This window comes from Musa acuminata, chromosome BXJ3-8, assembly GCF_036884655.1.
Source record: "Musa acuminata AAA Group cultivar baxijiao chromosome BXJ3-8, Cavendish_Baxijiao_AAA, whole genome shotgun sequence".
NCBI classification, from domain to species: domain Eukaryota; kingdom Viridiplantae; phylum Streptophyta; class Magnoliopsida; order Zingiberales; family Musaceae; genus Musa; species Musa acuminata.
In genome coordinates this window covers 6,935,852-6,957,846 of record NC_088356.1, presented here as the reverse complement: position 1 = coordinate 6,957,846, position 21,995 = coordinate 6,935,852, and the positions used below count along the sequence as shown (strand labels likewise).

General features: G+C 43.7%; 1 protein-coding gene across 1 annotated transcript in view; it reads left to right on the top strand.

The window, feature by feature from the left end:
- Positions 1-21,995, top strand: part of LOC103994270 (uncharacterized) — a 43,086-nt gene that overhangs the window by 10,994 nt on the left and 10,097 nt on the right. The window contains exons 4-7 of the mRNA XM_065162266.1: positions 8,483-8,525; positions 16,703-16,807; positions 18,027-18,138; positions 18,599-18,716. Coding sequence (XP_065018338.1) covers positions 8,483-8,525; positions 16,703-16,807; positions 18,027-18,138; positions 18,599-18,716 — 378 coding nt within the window. The remainder of the gene's footprint in view (positions 1-8,482; positions 8,526-16,702; positions 16,808-18,026; positions 18,139-18,598; positions 18,717-21,995) is intronic.

Below are 21,995 nucleotides of genomic sequence, written 5' to 3'. Positions count from 1 at the left end.
AGCGCGATAACCATATACGCTTATGGCAGCCATCTCTTTCGCACGACATCAAGAGGAGCAATTGAACCATGAAGCTCAAAGGACTAGGGTCGCTCCTCAACCAGTAATATTAAAGCCCTCAGCCCCCCCTACTATAGACCAAGTCCCTACACCAAAGAGGTTAATAAGAGAAGAGCTTCGGGAGCGATATGTGAAGGGGTTATGTTGGCATTGTGACGAGCCGTGGAGCCGTGAGCATCGCTGTAGTAAAGGGAGACTTCTTATGATTGAACCAATAGAAGAAGAGGTCATTAAACATCCAGAAGAGAGCCTTGAACATGAAGAAGAAGATGCAGAAGAAGAGCCACAGCCGACCGAAGTTACGGTACATACACTAGCTGGCTACTCAAACCCGCAAACGATGAAAGTTGGAGGCCTTCTCAAACAACAACCGATCACTGTTCTCATCGACACGGGCAGTACTAATAACTTTCTAAACAGTAAGGTTACTATCCAGATGGCCTTACCTATCGAGAATTGCAACAGGTTTGACGTTAAGGTCGCCGATGGATGGATTTTGAAGTATGATCGTAAGCGCCCACAAGTGAAACTGTTGCTGATCATGAGGCCTTACCAAGAGATAATTACATATTTCTTCTTTCTCCCTCTTGATGATCATGAGGCCATGCTCATAATTAAATGGTTGACGACATTAGGTGATATTTCTTGGAATTTTATGCAACTAATTATGAAAATTTACAGTAAGGAGAAACAGGTGATATTGAACGGGAAACGTGGGGGCGACGTAACGACGATTTGCACACAACAAATGGAGAAGGTTTTGCATAAAGCATACAGCAGCTTTTTGGTACAACTTGAGCAGCAAACTAAGGGAGAGCCAATAGAATTTGAAGATCCAAACCTACTTCCTTTGCTTGCTGAATTTTCAGATATATTTGACGAACCGTACAACCTACCTCTTACCCGTCGGCATGATCATTATATAACGATTCTTTCAGGCAAACCTCCAGCAAATACTCGACCATATCAATATCTACATCTCCAGAAGGATGAAATAGAAAGGATTGTAAAAGAGATGCTCGAAACAGGAGTTATTCGGCCAAGTTGCAACCTCTATTCTTCACCGGTGCTACTTGTACGCAAGAAGGACGGAATATGGCGATTATGTGTTGATTACCGAGCTCTCAATGGCATAACCATCAAGGATAAATACCCTATTCCAGTAGTAGATGAGTTGCTAGATGAAAGGGAGCACAAATCTTCATAAAGCTGGACCTTCGATCCGAGTATCATCAAATACGAGTATGCGAAAAAGACATGTCGAAAACCACCTTTTGAACACACAACAACCATTATGAATTTTTGTTTTCTTCAAAAGAAGGTGGAATATCTTAGGCATATCATATCAGAGGAAGGTGTGGCAGTAGACCCCTTCAAAATTGGAGCAATGCAAAACTGGCTGACCCCGAGGAACATAAAATTGCTACATGGCTTTCTGGGTTTAACAGGCTACTACTGCAAGTTCGTGAAAAACTATGGAGAGATCAGTGCACCACTTACTTCCTTACTGAAAAAAGATGTCTTCCAATGGTCGGACAGAGCCTCCGCTGCCTTCGACAAACTTAAGGCAACCATGACGACGACGCCGGTGCTAGTACTACCAGATTTCAGTCGACCCTTCATTATTGAGGCCGATGCATCTGGAGTCGGAATGAAGTCATTCTCATACAAGATGGTCGACCACTCGCATACACTAACAAGGCATTATCTCCCTCCCATCAAAATATATCAACATATGATAAGGAGATGCTCGCCATTGTGCACGCAGTAACGAGGTGGAGACTCTACTTGATTGGTCGACGATTTCAAATTAAAACCGACCATAAAAGCTTAAGTACTTTTTGGAGCGAAAGATATCATCCCCTGAGCAGCAAATATGGGTAACAAAACTTCTTGGAATTGATTATGAAATAACTTGCAAAAAGAGGAAATAGAATGTTGTTGTAGATGCGCTTTCGTAGCTACCCGAGCAAGCTGAATTTTTGGTCATTTCACTTTCGACTAGTGACTTCCTTGAGGATATTAAGATGGAATGGCAAGAAGATTTGGAGACCAGTAAGATCATAAAAAAATTGGAGGAAGCACTAAGCTCTGTGGCTCATTACAATTGGGACTCAAAAGAATTATACTATAAGGGACGCATTGTGCTTATGATAAATTCTACTTGCATCTTCACGAGCAGATTTTGGACAAAGTTATTCCATATGCAGAGTACTAAATTGAAAAGGAGTATGACATATCACCCACAAATCGACGGCCAGACGGAAGTTGTAAATAGGTGCTTGGAGACAGCCCAAAGCCACCCACCAAATATGACTACCCAAGGAGAACTTCAAACTCAGCCAAGTCCCATTATTGATCGACAGATCGTGACTCGACGATGACGATCCACTACTGAATTGCTAATACAGTAGGCAAACCTACTAACAGAAGATGCCACTTGGGAGAACTATGATGACTTGAAGATCAAATTCCCAAAATTCATGAATCGTCAGCCTCGAGGACAAGGCTGATTTGAAGAGAGCGGGTTTGTTAGGACTCTAGCTAGGAGAGTCCTAATTGAGAGGGACATTCATGTAAAACCTACCTAAGCCGACCCCTATTAAAGACGTGAAGTGGCCGGCTAGGGTTAGGAGGTTATTTCTTAGAGAAGAATAAGGAGTTGTAAAGGAATAGGAGTCTTGAGTAGGAGTCCTATTAGGAGTTGGTTAGAAGTAGGAGTCTTAAGTAAGAGTCTTATTAGGAGTTAGGGTTTAGAAGCCCTATAAATAGTCATGTATTCCACCTCTTTTCATAAGCAATAGATGAATCTTTTCTGCAGCCTTTAAGCAGCAACTTGGAGGGAGGAACCCCTATAGAGTTCCAAGGAGGCCGATCCCTTAAAGAGATCAATCCCAAGTCTAGAATCTGCAAGAGTTCTAACACAATACTCCTTGAAGACGGCATCTCGACCTACATGTGGTCTTCCTTCGTTGTTCAAGTCGAGGCCAACCTTGCTAATGCATCCGCTTGTGAGTTCTCTTGATGCACCTGAAAGATTTCAAATTTAGAGAAATGGGGTGTTAGCTTTTGTACCTAACAAGGTACTTCGCCATTGTTGTGTCTTAAGCCTCGAAGTTCCCCTTGAATTGGTTCACCATCAGTTGGGAATCGTTATAGATCGTTAGCTCTCGAATGACGAGCTCCTTAGCTAGTTGAACATCGGACAGGAAAGCCTCGTACTTTACTTCATTATTGGAAATCTTGAATATGACGTGGAGAGCCTACTTGTAAATATGCTTGTTTGGGCCTCTGAGGACAAGACAGGCTCCTCCTCCCTCGGTAGTCACTAGCTCGTCAACAAACAGGTCCACATAATTCGAGAAACTTTCCTGAGTTCAGCATTTGAAATGTTTCAACTATATCGACCAAGTGTGCATCAGTTGTTTTACTTTCCATAATCATGTTGTCCATATAGGCTTCGACGTTCCTCCCCTTATGGTTTTTTAACATCTTGTTATCATTCTTTGATATGTTGCACCCGTGTTTTTTTAGTCCGAAGGGCATAACTTGGTAGTAGGACGTCCCTTGGTTGGTGATGAAGGAGATGTATTCTGGGTCATGAGGTGCCATTCGCATTTGGTTATATCCCGAGAAGGTGTCTAAGAATGTAACTTATGCCCCGAGGTGACATCTATCAATTGATCAATCCGAGGGAGGGGGTAGTTTTCCTTTGCCAAGTTTTTAATTTTGTACTGTACCGGCTGGTATGGGTAGTATGTAACGGTCTGCTATCCTATTAGCACGCGAACCGCTCGTTACCGGATGGTACCAGATTTTTGGCCCTGTATCGGGTGATATGGGGCTGTTTCGACCATTACTGACTTGTATCAGGTGGTACTAGTCGATTTCAACCGTCACCAACCTGTATTAGGCAATAACGTTGAAACCAATCGTTATCGATTAATATCAATTTTCAAACGGTCAATTTGACCATTGGAGGCATCTTAAAGGGTTTTTAAACCCTTTCCTCCCCCCTCTTTCAATCCATTTCACATTCACGCTCTCTCAAACTCTCTCAAACTCATTTTTACTCATAATTTCTCTCTTATTCTCATATTTTCACTCTCCTAAACTCAACAAAGCAACGGTTTGACGATTTGAATCGGACCAAAATTGCTAACCTTCCACAAGGCTACTCCTCAAAGTTCAAAAAAGATATGTGGCACTATTCTTACCTAATTTACATTAGTTTTGCTAAAACTATACTAAATGTATATTTATTTCTAACTTAAAAACTCTATCCTAACTTTATTTTCTATTTTTAAGGTATTTTCGGAGGGTTTTATGCTTATTTTAGGCATACCGCTCGGTATGTCAGTACATACCATATCGAGCAAAGCTTGGTATGCCAGTACAATATGAAATTAAAAACCTTGGTCCTTTAGATAAGTTTTGTTCAAGTTGGTATAATTAACGTACATCCACCAGTTTTTATTAGCCTTCTTAACGAGAACAACATTAGCTAGTCGTTGTGTGTATTGTAATTCGGAAATAAAACCAACACCTAACCACTTATCTACTTCGACGTTGATGACCTACAAGCTATTAGGTGCAAACTTGCATGACCTTTGTTTAATTGGTCGGGCCTCCAGAAAGATGTTCAAATGGTGCTAAGCTACATCTGAGTCTATCCCAGGCCATGTCCCTTGGGGACCAAGCAAAGACCTTTGCATTAGCCCGTAAGAAGTTTATTAGTTCCACTCGACTAGACTCGAGTAGAGTTGACTTGATCTTCAGTGTTCGATCAGGTTGAGCCTGGTCTAGTGGTACTTCAAGAAGGGTCTTGATCAACTCAGGATGGGGTACTAGCTTCATGTTGTCCTTGGGATCCATCAGCAACACCTCGAGCCGGAGTTTCTTCGAAAAGGACATTACGGTTAGGTAGCATTTGCAGGACTCCCTTGGATTGCTCTCTAATTCCCCGACTCCAGACCTTGTCGGGAATTTCATGGACATGTGGTAGGTTGACATCATCGCCCAAAGTCTATTCAACGTCAGTTGACCAATGATTGCATTGTACACTGAGGAGATGTCGACCACCATAAATTTAGTCAGCATTGTCTTAGAATTAGGCTCCATGCCAAAGTTCACATGGAGATTGATCATGTTGAGGGGTGAGATGGAGTTGATGAACCTCGTGAGATAAGACATCGAGGTCAAGTTGTTAGTAGTCAATCCTAACTCTTAGTAGTCAACCCTAGCTTGTGAAAGGCATCAAAATAAAGGATGTTAGCGGAGCTACTTGTGTTGATTGTGACCCTCTTGACTAGGGTGTTGATCATTCTAACAAGGATGACTAGGGCGTCGTCATGGTTGAGGTTGAAGTGCCCTACCTACTCCTCTTTGAAAGTTATTTCCGGTTCACTTTCTATCGTTTGACGCTTCTCTGTTGCGGCTTGGGCATAGGCCTTCTCGTTAGATGAGCTATCACACTCGATGTCGGTTCACCAATGATTATGTTGATCTACTTCTCCACTGGGCCCTCTGGTTTCGAGTTTGGCTCGTCTCCTTTGGATGAAACACTCAAGGTGCCCTCAATGAAATAAGTTCTTCGATTTGCTCCTCGAAGTGGCTGTCCTCAGTGTCTTGCTCGTGGTCTTGGTGGAACCAATAGAATTTGGATCTATCTCTTCTTCTTGACACAAACCTCATAGGGCGAGGGTTGCAGCATCTCCTTATCTCTGATTTATATGATCACTCCTGTGCACGACATGTCGAGAGGGGGAAGGTTGACTCTCAACCAAAGTCTTGCTCGATCGAGAACTTTATGCCGTGAAGACCTCGGCATTGGGCACGTGTCGAGCGCTCCTACTTTAGGCACTTATGTGATTGCTTGTACCTTTGGCCACCATTATTTAGGCCGTGATATATTGCTTGGTCCTTCGAAGCATCTCAGGCATGGTGGTCGGTTGTCTCTCTATCAATGACCAGAATAATCTAATATACCTCAGTCACACCATAAATGCCTGTACAAGGACAGAGGGGTGAGCATTAGTGTCACCTTGGGCTTCATTGGTAAATCAGGTGGCAAAGTCCGATAGCAGCTTGCCCTTTGTATGTCAGCTTCCCAAGAGGGTAGTGGTCTAACGTCGAGGGTGCACGTTCCCAGCAAAGTGCTCCTCGAACTCTCTTGCCAATTGAGCGAAGGTACTCACTTGGAGGGGTTTTAAGCGGGTGTACCACTACCACGTTTAGGCCGCACCTTTTAGGATTATGGGGAAGGCTTAGCACATCATGGCGCCCAAAGTGCCATACAACATCATTTGGATATAGAATGCTGATACATGCTTTGTGGGATCTGCCTTTCCATTGAATGCTTCTAGATTCGATAACTAGAAGCTCAAGTGGACCAATTCCTCCTTAATCTGTCAAGTAAAGAGGGACTCGATCAAGGTGAAGTCTACGGGGTTCCTAGTTCTTGTCATATGGAACTCGTGGTGCAGGTCCTCAAGGCATTGGTCCATTTGCTGGAGCTACGCTAGGAGGGTGTCTTTTGAGTTCACCAACTAGGCCTCGGACTCGAGCATTATTGACTACGGGTGGTAGGGTTCGTTAAACTTGACAATAGAGGACCAAGGCAACCCCTTAGCCAAAAGGTTGGTTGGCCAAGGAGGCTCTTGGGCAACCTATGTCTGGGTCGATCGAGGCACTTAGGCAAGCGTTTGTGGTGCGACAAACTGTTGCAGTGGAAGGGTTGGCACCGACTGCGCCAATTGAGGTAACATAGGGACGACAGATTGTATCATCCTTGCCAGTGTTTGAACTTATTGAGTGAGGTTCATGAAGACCTTAGTCAGGTCCAACATCTGGATCAGGGTCTCTATTGACAAAAAGAGACTAGGATTGTCAAACAACTGCCAGTTCTGTATTGGTGTTTGTGTTGAGGTGGATGTGTAAAGAGTTGGAAACGTTGGTTGTTGTCCACTTCGGGTGAAGGTGCTATGAGTCGATTACGGAGCACCCTCAATCGAAGACCTTAGTCAGGTCCAACATCTGGATCAGGGTTTCTATGGACAAAAAGAGACTAGGACTGCCAAACAACTGCCAGTACTGTATTGGTGTTTGTGTTGAGGTGGAAGTGTAAAGAGTTGGAAACGTTGGTTGTTGTCCACTTTGGGTGAAGGTGCTATGAGTCGATTACGGAGCACCCTCAATCGAATGCTCATTGAGCGGGTTGGCAAAATGGCATTCTTGCAATATGGGCCCTCCTTCTAATGCCAAAATGATGTGATAGATGTAGGTGACGCTCCAATCAGCTCAACTTAGTTTAGAGCCTTGTGCACAAGAGATTCGAGATGGTTGAGGTGATTCGGATGTCCACCGAGGAGTCGACCTGCACGAGACCTAGGTTGGGTGGTGTGGCCGACTTGGTCCTTCCAATGCTCGAGTTAGTATTGAGGTGGGTAGTGGAGTCAAGGGTAAATAGTAACTCACATGGATAACAGTAAATTGATGTGCTTTATTGTAGGCTAGGCCCTGGGGATATTCTGTAGTATGGGCAGAATATTCCCCCTTGAGTCCATTATTGTAGCTATGCTTGGGTTAGTGCCATCTTGGTTGGGTCTCACACCTCTCGCTGGCCGGGCATCTTCTTAATTGTAGCTATTACTTTTAATTTGACTTTTGGTGGATTTTCTTACTTTGAGCTTGTATTTTCTTGACGATAATATGAATGGCGTACTTTTGGACTGGTTAAGCTTGGTGTTGAGCTTACAATATAAGAGGGTAATATAAGTAATATAGACTGTATTAAGACAAATAATTAAAACCATTATATTTATTTATTTAGCATGAGACATTCTGTGTGCTAAAGGTGTTTAGTATCATCCTGTTAGGTTTATCCTTTTAGGTAGCAAACCCTTAAACTGATGATAGGTGTTAATTCCACTAACGATGTCCATGAAATGGGACTTCTAATCCTTCAGTTTCAAGTGTATTTTAGCAGCACCAAGATTCTTGCTTTTATGATAATTACCATGCTAAGACATGATGGATGTGATATACATTTCAGACATGACAAATATGAAATTATAGGTCACAAAGAGAAAGAAGAGAAAAGAGAAAAAACAAGAAAAGCATAAAAAGAGCCACATTTTGGATGATATGTATTGTTGTATACAATATACAAGAAAAGAATGTGCAGTACGTATATCACATATGGGACGTGGTGGTCTGACATGAAATGGTGGAACAATGAAATATGACATGTTATTGTTTAATTTATATAAAATCATGTTACTTGCATATGATTATGCTTTGGTTTTCCTTATATAGTTTCCTTTTAGTCATACATCCTACACCTATTTGGCTCTATCTATTATGAGGGATGCCTTTTTGTTGAGTACATTTGTATAAATATTATTACCTCTCCTCGTTGCAGGAACTCTTTTCACTGGATCTGATGACTCTGATGAAACCAGTGGGTGAGATGATATTTATTTAAATTATAGAATTAGAAATGTAGTTATAGTTAAACGATATAGTGTTTTTTCATATTGTTATAAAATTTTTATTGGTTATTCTTTAGTTGATATGCTATGTCTTTATTGCTTCATCATCTCTCTATGTGTGTTATGATGTGCATATGCTTTTTGATGACATGCATATTTTTTTTATTATTCATGTTATACCTTAGTCAGTGATTTAAAAGGCGCTAGGCGCCAAAAGGCGCCAAGGTCCAAAAACGCTCGAAGCGCTAGGCGCTCGCCCGAGCGAAGCGAGGCGCTAAAATATAAAAATATATAATATAATTAATAAATATAATTATTTAAAATTTTAAATAAAAATATGCTTTTAAATTAAGAAAATCTAAGATACAAAATCACAATGTCACATTAACAAAAAGTTTCAAAATTCAAAACAATAAAATTTTACATCAAAATAAAAATCAACAACATTAAAATCAAAATAATATATTATTAATCTATTAACAGTATTGAAAATTAATCATTTCAAAATTCAAATAAACTTAATATTAAGAGTATACTGTATACTGAGCCTGACGGAGAAACGAGGAAGCAGCGGCGAGCTGTCACGAACGGTCGTCGCGCACCCGCAACAACTCCGTTCAACGAACCGTTCGTCGCTCACACCTGCATGTACAACTGCTTGACAGCATGTTTTCTCTTGGTTTTGGGTCATTTTGCTTGTAAATATGTAAGTTCGAACAAGCTGCAGCGTTACAAAGCGACCGCTCACCGAACCGAGCAAAACAGCCCCAAAACAGCTCCGTTTTCGCGTGCCGCGGGAGGTGAGCGGAGAACTGCCTCCGCTCACCAAAACGTCAACCATCTCAGACCCCAGGAACCCCCCGGGTGGCACAGGGCTGGATGGGGCTTCGGTTATATACCGGGCGTTGAACTCTCTTTCGTAAGTTCGCACGTGACCTTTACGGGAACTTGTCTTCGCGCCCGGGACCAGGTGAGCGGCTGTTTGTGGGCTTGCAGCTGTTCGTTCATCCTTGAAAGCCTTGTTTTTCTCCCTCTCCCTCTTTTCTCTTGTGCACACAGGGTGTTCGTCGAATTGCTTGTAAAGCTTCCCCTTTTCGCGAGACTTCGGGACTTGTCCGTTGCTCGTTCTTTCGAACTAACCATCTTTCTCTTTTACAGGTCCTTCGGGACCTGCGAGAGGTTACAAAGTGGGCTGATCCTTGCGGAGCAATATCGCAAGGGCGAAGCGCGACTTAGGCAACGCAAGCTAAGTTCGCGTCTTTGCCACAAGAGTGACTCGCGGCTTAGGCAACGCAAGCTAAGTTCGCGTCTTTGGCTGTAAGGGTGCCTCACGCCTTAGGCAATTCCAGCGAAGGTCGTGACATTGTGGTATCAGAGCGGGCAAGCTCTTCGATCGAACAGCGAACGAACTTTGCAACTTTGCCATGGCAAAGCATCGTGGCGAATCAAGCAAGACGGGGCAAGCCGAACCCTTGCCCCAAGCAACCGTAGGTGGGCTGTATGTGCACACTCGCTCTCATGCTGTTGGAGCCGCTCAAGAGGAGCGCGACAGCGAACAGGATGAGCGAGAAGTTGGCTACTCTCCGCGAGCGGAGGAAGCGCAATCTGGTGCGCTAACTGGGAAAAAGAGTCATAAGGAGAGACTCACGACGGCGGAAACCCGCCTGGATGTTTTGGAAGCGAGCATGGAGGAACTCTACCATGGCCAACAAAGACTTGTTGGGGTAGAGAGCTCGCAAGAGGAAGCGGAGTCCAGGATCGACAAGGTCGAGGCCCTAGTCGATCGACTGTCTGATGACACCAAAGACTCCGTACAACACTTACAGGATGTTGTGGCGGAACTCACTGCAAAGGTGGCTATGCTCACAAGAACACTAAATGCGGGAGGAGGCAACACCCGCGTTGCACCGCCACAAAACTTGAGGGCACCTGAGCCTCATGGATATGGAGGGGCCAGAGATGCCAAAGAGCTCGAGAACTTTCTGTTCGACATGGAGCAATACTTCCGAGCTACGAGGCCCGATTCTGAAGATACCAAAGTTTCTATAGCAACAATGTATCTGAATGGGGATGCGAAACTTTGGTGGCGAACTCGTTGGGAGGAGATCCAACAAGGTCGGTGTCGAGTCGACACATGAGAGGACTTGAAGCGGGAGTTGAGAACTCAGTTCCTACCGGAGAACACAGAGTTCGTCGCAAGAAGGAAGTTGAGACAACTCCGCCAAAGTACCTTCATCCGAGACTATGTGAAACAATTTTTTGCACTAATGCTGGACATACAGGACATGTCTGAGAAGGACAAGTTGTTCAGCTTCCTCGATGGTTTGAAACCATGGGCTCAACAGGAGCTAAATCGAAGGAATGTTACCGATGTGGTCGGGGCAATTGCTGCTGCAGAAAGGCTCACCGACTTTGTTTTCTCTGAAGACCCAGCGAGAAGGAAACAATCTTCAGGCAATCGCCCTCCAAAATATTCTCGAGGGAAGGAGCTCGGGGGCGAACAGAAGAAGAAGAGCTCCCACAAAGGGCCGAACCCGAAAGGCAAGGCCTCAAAACCTGGAGGATGCTTCTTGTGCGGAGGACCGCACATGGTAAGGGAGTGCCCACAAAAACAGGCACTCAATGCTTTGACGGCTTCCATCCACCCTCCCCGATCGGACAAGGGCAAAGCTGTTGCCCTTAGCTCAAGCAGTTCTGAATCCAGCAGCGACGACGAGGAGTCGCAAGGACCCCGAATGGGAGCAATTCGTCTGTTGAACGCTATGCGGGGTCAAGTGGGGGAGAACATGAAGACCAAGGTACAAAAAGCAGGAAGTAGTGAACTGATGTATGTGGACATCAAGCTGAATGGCCAAACGACCTGTGCAATGGTGGACACGGGCGCTACCCACAACTTCATAGTCGATCGTGAAGCACAACGACTTGGGTTGACCTTGGAGAAGAGCCCAAGTCGAATGAAGGCGGTGAACTCGGAGGTCAGGTGAATCTCCGGGTTGGCGAAGGGAGTCCCCATCAAAATTGGGACTTGGAGTGGAAACACCAACATGATGGCCGTGCCACTGGATGACTTCCAAGTGATTCTTGGAATGGAGTTTATGCACGCGGCGAAGTTAGTGCCGATGCCGTTCTTGAACTCCCTATGTATGATGGGAGGCGATGACCCCTGCGTGGTTCCCGTCTCTCGGAGAGGAACCAAGGAGCCCCAACACATTTCGGCATTACAATTGAAGAAAGGGGTGCGAAAAGGCGAACTAACATTCGTGGCTGTAATGAAGCTAGAGCCACTCAACAAGGAGGCCATTCAGGAACCTGCTGTGGTGGCGAACGTCCTAAAAGAGTTCAAAGACGTTATGCCACCCGAGTTGCCGAAGACTCTCCCACCACGCAGAGGCGTGGATCACAGCATCGAGCTGGAGCCAGGAGTGAAGCCTCCAGCGAGACCACCCTACCGCATGCCCCCGCCAGAGTTGGCAGAACTCAGGAAGCAGTTAGGTGAACTGCTAAGCGGTGGTCTCATCTGCAGCTCTAAAGCACCTTTCGGAGCTCCAGTTCTCTTCCAGAAGAAACAAGATGGGAGCCTCCGATTATGCGTCGACTATCGAGCCCTCAACAAAGTGACAGTGAAGAACAAGTATCCCATCCCGTTCATTGCGGACTTGTTCGATCAATTGGGCAAGGCAAAGTATTTCTCAAAACTCGACCTTCGGTCGGGGTATTGGCAGGTGCGCATTGCTGAAGGCGACGAAGCAAAGACTACCTGTGTGACCAGGTATGGAGCATTTGAGTTCTTGGTGATGCCTTTCGGCTTAACCAACGCTCCGGCCACGTTCTGCACTCTCATGAACCAGCTATTCAAGGAGTATTTGGATAAGTTCGTGGTTGTCTACTTAGATGACATCGTCGTCTACAGCCAAACGCTCGAGGAGCACGTCAAGCACCTCCGGACGATTTTCAAGGTTCTCAGGGAGAACACTTTGTTCGTAAAAAGGGAGAAATGCTACTTTGCTCAAACTGAGATCCTATTCTTGAGGCATCGAATCGGTGATGGATCCATTCGGATGGATAAGTCGAAGGTGCAAGCAGTTGCGGAATGGCGAACTCCAAAGAAGGTGCCAGAGTTGAGATCCTTCCTTGGTTTCATCAACTACTATCGACGCTTCATTGCGGGATATTCGAAGCGGGCAACCCCACTGACGGAGTTGCTGAAGAAGGAGCAGCCTTGGAAGTGGTCTGACAAATGTGAGAAAGCATTCCAAGATCTGAAGGCTGCTGTTCTAGAAGAACCAGTACTCAAATTGCCAAACTACGGAGAGCCCTTTGAAGTCCATACAGATGCTTCGGACTTCGCTATTGGGGGAGTACTCATGCAGGAAGGTCATCCGGTGGCCTACGAGAGCCGCAAACTCAACGAGACCGAGAGGCGGTATCCAGTGCATGAGAAGGAGATGACAACAGTGATCCATTGTCTACGAGTTTGGTGACACTACCTCCTCGGGTCGCGATTTGTGCTGAGGACAGACAACATCGCCCTGAGCTATTTCCAAACTCAGAAGAAGCTCTCCCCAAAGCAGGCACGGTGGCAGGACTTCCTGGCTGAATTTGATATGGCAATGGAGTACAAGCCCGGGAAGGCGAATGTCGTGGCCGATGCGTTGAGTCGGAAAGTGGAATGCGTGAATGCTGCACAACTGGAGGGCAGAGGCCAAGCAAGTCAGTTACACTCCAACTTCCTTTCCCGAATCAGGGATGGACTGTATAGTGATCCCCAGGCAGTTATCCTGATGCAGCTCATCAAAGAAGGCAAGGCACGACGATTTTGGGTCTAGGAGGGATTTGTTTACACAAAAGGAAATAGGGTTTATGTTCCCCGAGTGGACAATTTAAGGCGTGAACTCTTAAAAAAGTGTCACGATTCCCTTTGGGCTGGACACCCAGGCATTCACAGAACGTTGGCTCTCGTGGAGAGGGCATTCTACTGGTCGAAGATGGGGATTGATGTGGAGGAATATGTTCGAACATGCCTTACTTGCCAACAAGACAAGGTGGAGCGGCGGAAGCCGGTGGGTTGATCGGTTTTCAAAGTATGCAACTTTCATTGCTGCTCCCCTACACTGTTCAGCAGAAGAGGCGGCCAGACTGATGATGAAGGATGTAGTGAAGTATTGGGGAGTCCCGCACAATATCATTAGTGATCGAGACGCTCGGTTCCTGGGACGATTCTGGACCGAGCTATTCAAATTGTTGGGGTCAAAGTTATACTTCTCTACAAGCCTCCACCCCCAGACGAATGGCCAGACTGAAAGAATAAACTCGCTCTTGGAGCAATATCTCCGGCACTACGTGAGTGCCAATCAACGAGATTGGGTGAAGCTGTTGGACATTGCCCAATTCTCCTACAACTTGCAGCGGAGCTCTGCATCCAACAAGAGCCCTTTCGAAATTATCACAGGACAACAACCGTCGACTCCGCACACCATGGCAATTGGGTATACTGGGAGTAGTCCATCAGCCTATCATTTCGCAAAGGAGTGGCATCGAAATGCAGATATTGCGCGGGCTTACTTGGAGAAGGCGGCAAAGAGGATGAAGAAGTGGGCCGACTTGGGAAGGCGACCGCAAGAGTTCAAAGTTGGCGATTTGGTGTTGGTAAAGCTCCAACCAGCATCACTCCAATTCTTTAGGAACAGAGTCCACAAAGGATTGGTGCGCAAGTATGAAGGGCCCTTCCCAATTATCAGCAGGGTAGGCAACGTCTCTTACAAGTTGCAGCTGCCGGCGTGGTTCAAAATTCACAACGTTCTTCACGCCAGCAACCTAAAAGCCTACCACTCGGATCCGCAAGATGCTTCCCGAAGTGTTCCAACTCGGCTACCTCCCATCACAGCCTCCTACGAGAAGCGAGTGGAAACCATTCTGGCGGATCGCAAGATAAAGCTACCCAACGGAGCTAAGCAGACAAAGTACTTGGTGAAGTGGCGAAAGCTTCCCCGAACTGAAGCCAGTTGGGAGCCTGAAGACGCCCTGCGACATGAAGAAGAAGTCATCAACAACTACCAACAAGCGTCGACGAGGGCGTCGACAGTTTAAGTGGGGGAGAATGTCACGAACGGTCGTCGCGCACCCGCAACAAGTCCGTTCAACGAACCGTTCGTCGCTCACACCTGCATGTACAGCTGCTTGACAGCATGTTTTCTCTTGGTTTTGGGTCATTTTGCTTGTAAATATGTATGTTCGAACAAGCTGCAGCGTTACAAAGCGACCGCTCACCGAACCAAGCAAAACAGCCCCAAAACAGCCCAAAACAGCTCCGTTTTCGCGTGCCGCGGGAGGTGAGCGGAGAACTGCCTCCGCTCAACAAAACGTCAGCCATCTCAGACCCCAGGAACCCCTCGGGTGGCACAGGGCTGGATGGGGCTTCGGTTATATACCGGGCGTTGAACTCTCTTTCGCAAGTTCGTACGTGACCTTTACGGGAACTTGTCTTCGCGCCCGGGACCAGGTGAGCGGCTGTTTGTGGGCTTGCAGCTGTTCGTTCATCCTTGAAAGCCTTGTTTTTCTCCCTCTCCCTCTTTTCTCTTGTGCACACAGGGTGTTCGTCGAATTGTTTGTAAAGCTTCCCCTTTTCGCGAGACTTCGGGACTTGTCCGTTGCTCGTTCTTTCGAACTAACCATCTTTCTCTTTTACAGGTCCTTCGGGACCTGCGAGAGGTTACAAAGTGGGCTGATCCTTGCGGAGCAATATCGCAAGGGCGAAGCGCGACTTAGGCAACGCAAGCTAAGTTCGCGTCTTTGCCACAAGGGTGACTCGCGGCTTAGGCAACGCAAGCTAAGTTCGCGTCTTTGGCCGCAAGGGTGCCTCACGCCTTAGGCAATTCCAGCTAAGGTCGTGACAGAGCGGCGGCATCGGGAAAGGGAAAGGGAGTGGGAGGCGCGAGCAGCAGGAGGGCTCGCGGGAGTCGCGAGCAGCGGGAAGGCTCGCGGGAGGCGCGAGCAGCTGGAGGGCTCGCGGGAGGTGCGAGCAGCGGGAGACGCGAGCAGCGACAGCGACGAGCAGCTGCAGCGGGAGGAGGAGCGACGAGCAGCGAGATCGGGAGCGGCAGCGGCAGCGGGTTAGGGTTGGGTAAGGGTTAGGGTTGGGTAAGGGTTATATCGGTTTAGTTGGTTCGATTGAACCAACTAACAACTGAACCAGGACCGAACCAGACCTAAAATCTTGGTTCGGTCACTTGGTTTACCCAGGCGCTCGCCCGAAGCGCCCAGCGCCTGGGCTCGGGCGAGCGCCCAGGCGGCGCCTGTTTGAAGCGCGTCGCCTGGGACATTAGCGAGGCGCTCGGGCCTCGCCTCGCCTCGACCGAGCGCCTAGGCGAGCGCCCGAGCGTCTCTTTCAATCACTGACCATAGTTTTTATGGGATGACCATATTGATCTAAGAATTTTGGCTAACAGTTTACATCTCATGATAACTGTTGGGTTCTTGTCTCATACTTGGTTTTGGTGCATGACAAAAAAGGGGCCAAAAAAAGATGCATATTCATCCAGCCATAGAGGAGACCTACATTTCTTTGAAAGTGTATATAATATATAGACATTTTTATAAGAGCTAGAGTTTATGCAAGATGGAAATCCCAATGTACAGTTGAGTGACAAAAATATTCTTGGCAGGATATTATTCAATGACTTATCTTGATCGTCAGCTAATCAATGTGAGAGAGAAACTTCTTGAATGCCATATGGCCTTCCTCACCCTCGAAGAGGTTTTGAAATGATCTTCTTTTTCTCTTTGGAACTACATTTTCCTTACTCCTACACATATTTATCTAAAATCAAGGAATGATTACTTTTATAGCCATTTCTTCACAACCAAATATGTTTTGAGAAGCCTTAATTATTGTCTTTGCTTGCAAAATAATTTATGGCAATTCACTTTTAGGGTAGGATATGATTAGGATTTACCTTTATGATACAAAAAAATATTTAATAACTAATGAGACAATAATTGAATAATAGTTTTTATGGAAGGTAATATCCCTTGGGCTTTTCAGTTTTCTAATTTGTTGTAGTGAAGTGATAGTTCTCTGTTTGTCTCAAAGAGTAATCCTGTTAATTTCATTTTCAAGTGTCTAAACAATTTGGTTGAATGGAAGGGAACAGATGGAGTCTGGCTGAGGGTGAAATTTCCGCTGCTGCTAGTGGGAGCTCTGCCGACTGGAGGACCCAGCTTCAGCCCAAGGCACGCCATATGATTGTAAATCAGATGTAAGTGGATTATACCTTTCTCTTAAATTTTTCTTCTTTTTTATTTGCTTTTAAAGATTATTAATGATGTGACTGTGGATCACCACAATGGATCATGAATTTGATAGATAAGTTGTCGATGTTGGGTTAGATTAGGATGCCTCTGTTGCTTGGATGTGAAATTTTGATGCTTTTGCAAAAACATCTTTCGTCATTTGTGAAGTTTTAATTATGATCTTCTTCTTTCAAGAGTGAATTTTTTTCTCCAAGGAGGAGAAATATTTCATTCATATATCAATCTACTGAATCTCATCTACTTCGGATTCCCCATTTGGTATTCCATTTTTCGTTATTCATATATTGAGTGAAATGCACCCCATTAAAATAGTTACGATACACCAGAGATACACAATTTGATTGGTACATATTACACTGGAGATGTCACGGCACCTTAACTGTCCTACTTTGCTATATGAGACATATTCTTCCAGCTCTCCTTTTGATAGGTAGATTCAGCATGTAAAGAACTTATAGAGTTGCTTTTTAAAAACCAAACCATTTTTGACCATCCATTTTATCTATATCTTTGGTTCTTGGTTTAGTCTTACCTATTCTGAAATCCTTGGATCTGGAGGTTTTCCTTTCCTTGAGTTCTAAATAGGAATCTTTGTGAATTCTGCTCTCACAAAGTAAAGTATTTAATTAGGACCCTGGGAACCATAGATTGCTTGGGAAGTTAATTCATATTATAATGAATTCAAATATAGGCTAAGTTGATCGTGCTAAGAGGAACTTTCTTATGTACTATTGCTATGACACAAGAAATTCCCCTCATGATTTTTATGGATCGGATGTTGACATATAATTTATACCTCTTCATTTATTTCTCAACCACTGTGTTAGTTATGTTTAAAACCCCATCAGATACCTTTTCTTAGTTCATAAGAACCCTTTTCCCTCAGTTTTCCATCATGTATCTTTATGAAATTGATAGCACTGGCACTGATATTAAAGAAATTCATCTTTAGAAGTCTTGTTTTGTAATTTGAATCTTCGTTCAATCATTGTCTTTAGGAATTGAATATGTCTCAGGGTTCAATTTGTTCAATCTGGACAAATTCTATGTTCTTGCACATAGGTTAGATGGTTCTTATCCTTCTATCACCTATCATCCTATTGTTTCTCAAAATTTCTTCTGTTCAAAATTTTTGTTGTATTATTTCAATGTATCTGTTTGTAGACACAAGATTTTGAAGAGGCACCTACCGTTCCCTGAACCTGTGGATTCGAATATACTTCAGAACGTTGCTGCTCGGCTCGAGGAGGCGATATTCAATGCAGCTCATAATCAGGTACATTTTATTAGACTGACTTCAAATTCAGTTGTTCTAAATGACTACTCTGAGTCTGATTTTACTAGGATGACATTTCCATCCAGTAGATGTGTGTTCAACTATTTGTTATGGGGGCATTTGCTTCTTGTCTGATGATAATCAATACTTCCGTATTTTTTTGTTTCTTTGTTGGTGTGTGTAATTAAATCACAGATTCTTCTGTTTGTGAAAATTTCATCCTTCAAGAAATATATGTTACTTGCAAGCCGTAGACTAACTAAACTGCACTTATGTTAATACACTCTGTAGATGCATTATTATAAGCATTTTGACTGGCTAACTTTGGCCCCTACTTTTCTTCGTCCTTGTATATGTTAACTAAACTGCGCTTGTTTTTTTTTTTTCCTTTTCTTTCCTGTTTTTGTTGCTGTAAAAGTAAGACTTTGAAGAAGCACTCTTCTAACTCTTATTTTCTCAGTCAGAGTATTTGAGGAAAATTTCTATGAAAATGCTCTCAGTGGTGAGTGAAACACAGCATTCTGCATCAATCAACACGTCAGTGTCCAACAACAACAACCAAAATCCTACAGATCCAGGTACTTAAAAGTTGAGTTCCTTTTTGTCACAAATGAGGTACTGTGAATTATTGATATTGCATTTTGGTTGGAATATGGAAGTCAAATTTCCCCTTTCGAGTATATTAATTTTGTTCTTTTTTCTTTTAAACATGAAGCATTAATTGCTCATGTATATTATCGAATCGTACTCTTTATTTCCTTGCTGCTGCTCAAGAATATCTTCCTGTGTTCTTTACTGCCAGCATGGCAGGGCTGAAACCTGCTGGTAGTCTACTGGAACCAATTGTCCATTATGACTGATCAGGTTCTTGACAGGGGGTTTTGGCACTCTGATTTTTCTGCCATGTGTGACCCATCTTCTTTTTTTTTTGCTCATTTTTGAAATGTACTGCCTCCGATACAATTTCTTGGTATGATTTCTGAAAAGGTGCTTATCGTGTTGACTTGGACATTTTTTTTTTCCTAATTTATTGCATTTTTCCTCAACCTTCCAAAAATTAAATCTTGTTTTAATTATTTAGTTCTGTTTCCATTGTCCGAATTGAATGAACCAAGTTCCATAGTTTCCTTTTTCTGAACTCTAAATTGCGAAGCTGTTTCCCATCAGCTTTTAGTGAATTGAGTAAGGCAAATCCTTTTTTATTGTTTTAGGCCTATTTGGTGGTTGGGTCTAGTTTAACTCAATAGTTTTGCATTAGTGAATAGGTTGTCACTCTCATTAGCTGGTTTCATGCTTATTCTGAATATATAAATAAAGATGTTTTAGTGTTTTTTTTCATAAAATCATCAGTCAAGCGTGCTAGTTATGAAAGTTAATGAGCTGCTATAATATTATGGATGAATTGTTTGATTTAGTTTGGCATATAAAACAACAATAGAAAATCATAGAATAATAATATTATGTGTTATGATCTAGTGAGATGTTTGATAGTACAATGTGAAAATAAATTGGAATTTATTGTAAATGACAACAGCATATGTGATTGATTAATTAATTGTTTCTACTAGAACTACAAATTGATGTACCTTATTAGTAACTGTGCATTGTAACATAACATTCTTTCTAGAATGTGAAAGGACAAATAATATTTGTGACCTCTTTTTTTCAATAGGGTTCATTAGATTTTAGAATACTTGTCGACTCGATGGTATGCACAAATTATTTCTTCTTAAATGGACATTCTATCTTGTGGTAGTCCTAATTCTGTTCTTTTAATTTTCTTATACTTTTTAAATTTAGTCTTTAGAAGCAAAAACTGGCTTCTCAAGGCCTTTAAATGATTGTCTAATTAAATGAATCACAATGGTGATTGGAAGGGACATGTCTAAACCCTCTTTATCTAGAAGTTAGTAGGTGTATGGGCTTTATTTTTATAGCTTGAAGAATATGATTTGAGCAAAAGGTCAACCGCAGTTGATCAAGCTGACGGGTATCACTAGCTGATGCTGGACTTGAGCAATCCTCTAGCATTAGTCACACTTCTGGGTGTGGGAGATTGCGTCCTTTCTGAGCATCGACCAGTAGTACCCTGTCATAACCTTGAAGGCGAGCATCCGATCGTCGATGTGCTATTTGCATATTTTCTCGTGCACCGCAGCCAAGACATGTTCAGCCTCCCGCGATGTCCGACACCTTAGGAGAGGTTAGTTAAAGGACCTGAGATATAGGCTATCATTTATGATGCAATACTAGGCTTGGTGGTATCTGACTTGTTTCGTCGAGGAACAGTCAGTTGGGAGCATGTCGTCCCTTTTGTACCGCAAGATATTGTCCATCCAACAAGACTCATCTTCAGTTTGGGAAACTTTCAGGGCGCCAATACTCCTTGAAGACAGCATCTCGACCTGCATGCGGTCTTCCTTCATTGTTCGAGTCGAGGCCAACCTTGCTAATGCATCCGCTTGTGAGTTCTCTTGATGCACCTAAAAGATTTCAAATTTAGAGAAACGAGGTGTTAGCTTTTGTACCTAACAAGGTACTTCGCCATTGTTGCATCTTAAGCCTCGAAGTTACCCGTGAATTCGTTCACCATCAGCTGGGAGTCGTTATAGATCGTTAGCTCTCGAATGACGAGCTCCTTAGCTTATTGAACATGGGACAGGAAAGCCTCATACTTTACTTCATTGTTGGAAATCTTGAATATGACAGGGAGAGCCTACTTGTAAATATGCTTGATTGGGCCTCTAAGGACAAGACAGGCTCCTTCGCCCTCGGTAGTCACTAACTCGTCAACAAATAGGTCCACACAATTCGAGAAACTTTTGTAAGTTCAGCATTTGAAATGTTTCAGCTATATCGACCAAGTGTGCATCAGTTGTTTTATTTTCCATAATCATGTTGTCCATATAGGCTTCGACATTCCTCCCCTTATGGTCTTTGAACATCTTGTTAATATTCTTTGATATGTTGCACCTGTGTTTTTTTAGTCCGAAGGGCATAACTTGGTAGTAGTATGACCCTTGGTTGGTGATGAAGGAGATGTATTCTTGGTCATCAGGTGCCATTCACATTTGGTTATATCCTGAGAACGTGTCTAAAAATGTAACTTATGCCTCAAGGTGGCGTCTATCAATTGATCAATCCGAGGGAGGGGGAAGCTGTCCTTTGCCAGGTTTTTAATTTTGTACTGTACCGAATGGTACGGGCAGTATGTACCGGTCCGCTATCTTATTGGCACGCGGACCGCTAGTTACCGGATGGTACTAGATTTTTGGCCCTGTATCGGGCGATACGGGGCTGTTTCGACCATTACCGACTTGTATCGGGAAGTGCCAGTTGATTTCGACAATCACCAACCTGTATTAGGCGATAACGGTCGAAACCAATCGTTACCGATTTATATCGATTTTCAAACGGTCAATTTGACCATTGGAGGCATCTTAAAGTGTTTTTAAACCCTTTCCTCCCGTCTCTTTCAATCCATTTCACTTTCACGCTCTCTTAAGCTCTCTCAAACTCATTTTTACTCATAATTTCTCTCTTATTCTCACATTTTCACTCTCTTAAACTCAACAAAGCAATGGTTTGACTATTTAAAACAGACCAAAATTGCTAACCTTCCACAAGGCTACTCCTAAAACCCCAAAAAAGATATGTAGCACTATTCTTACCTAATTTATATTAGTTTTACTAAAACTATACTAAATGTATATTTATTTCTAACTTTAAAACTCTATCCTAACTTTATTTTCTATTTTTAAGGTATTTTCGGAGGGCTAAATGCCTATTTTAGGCGTACCGCTCGGTATGTCAGTATATACCATACCGAGCAAGGCTTGATATGCCGGTATAATATG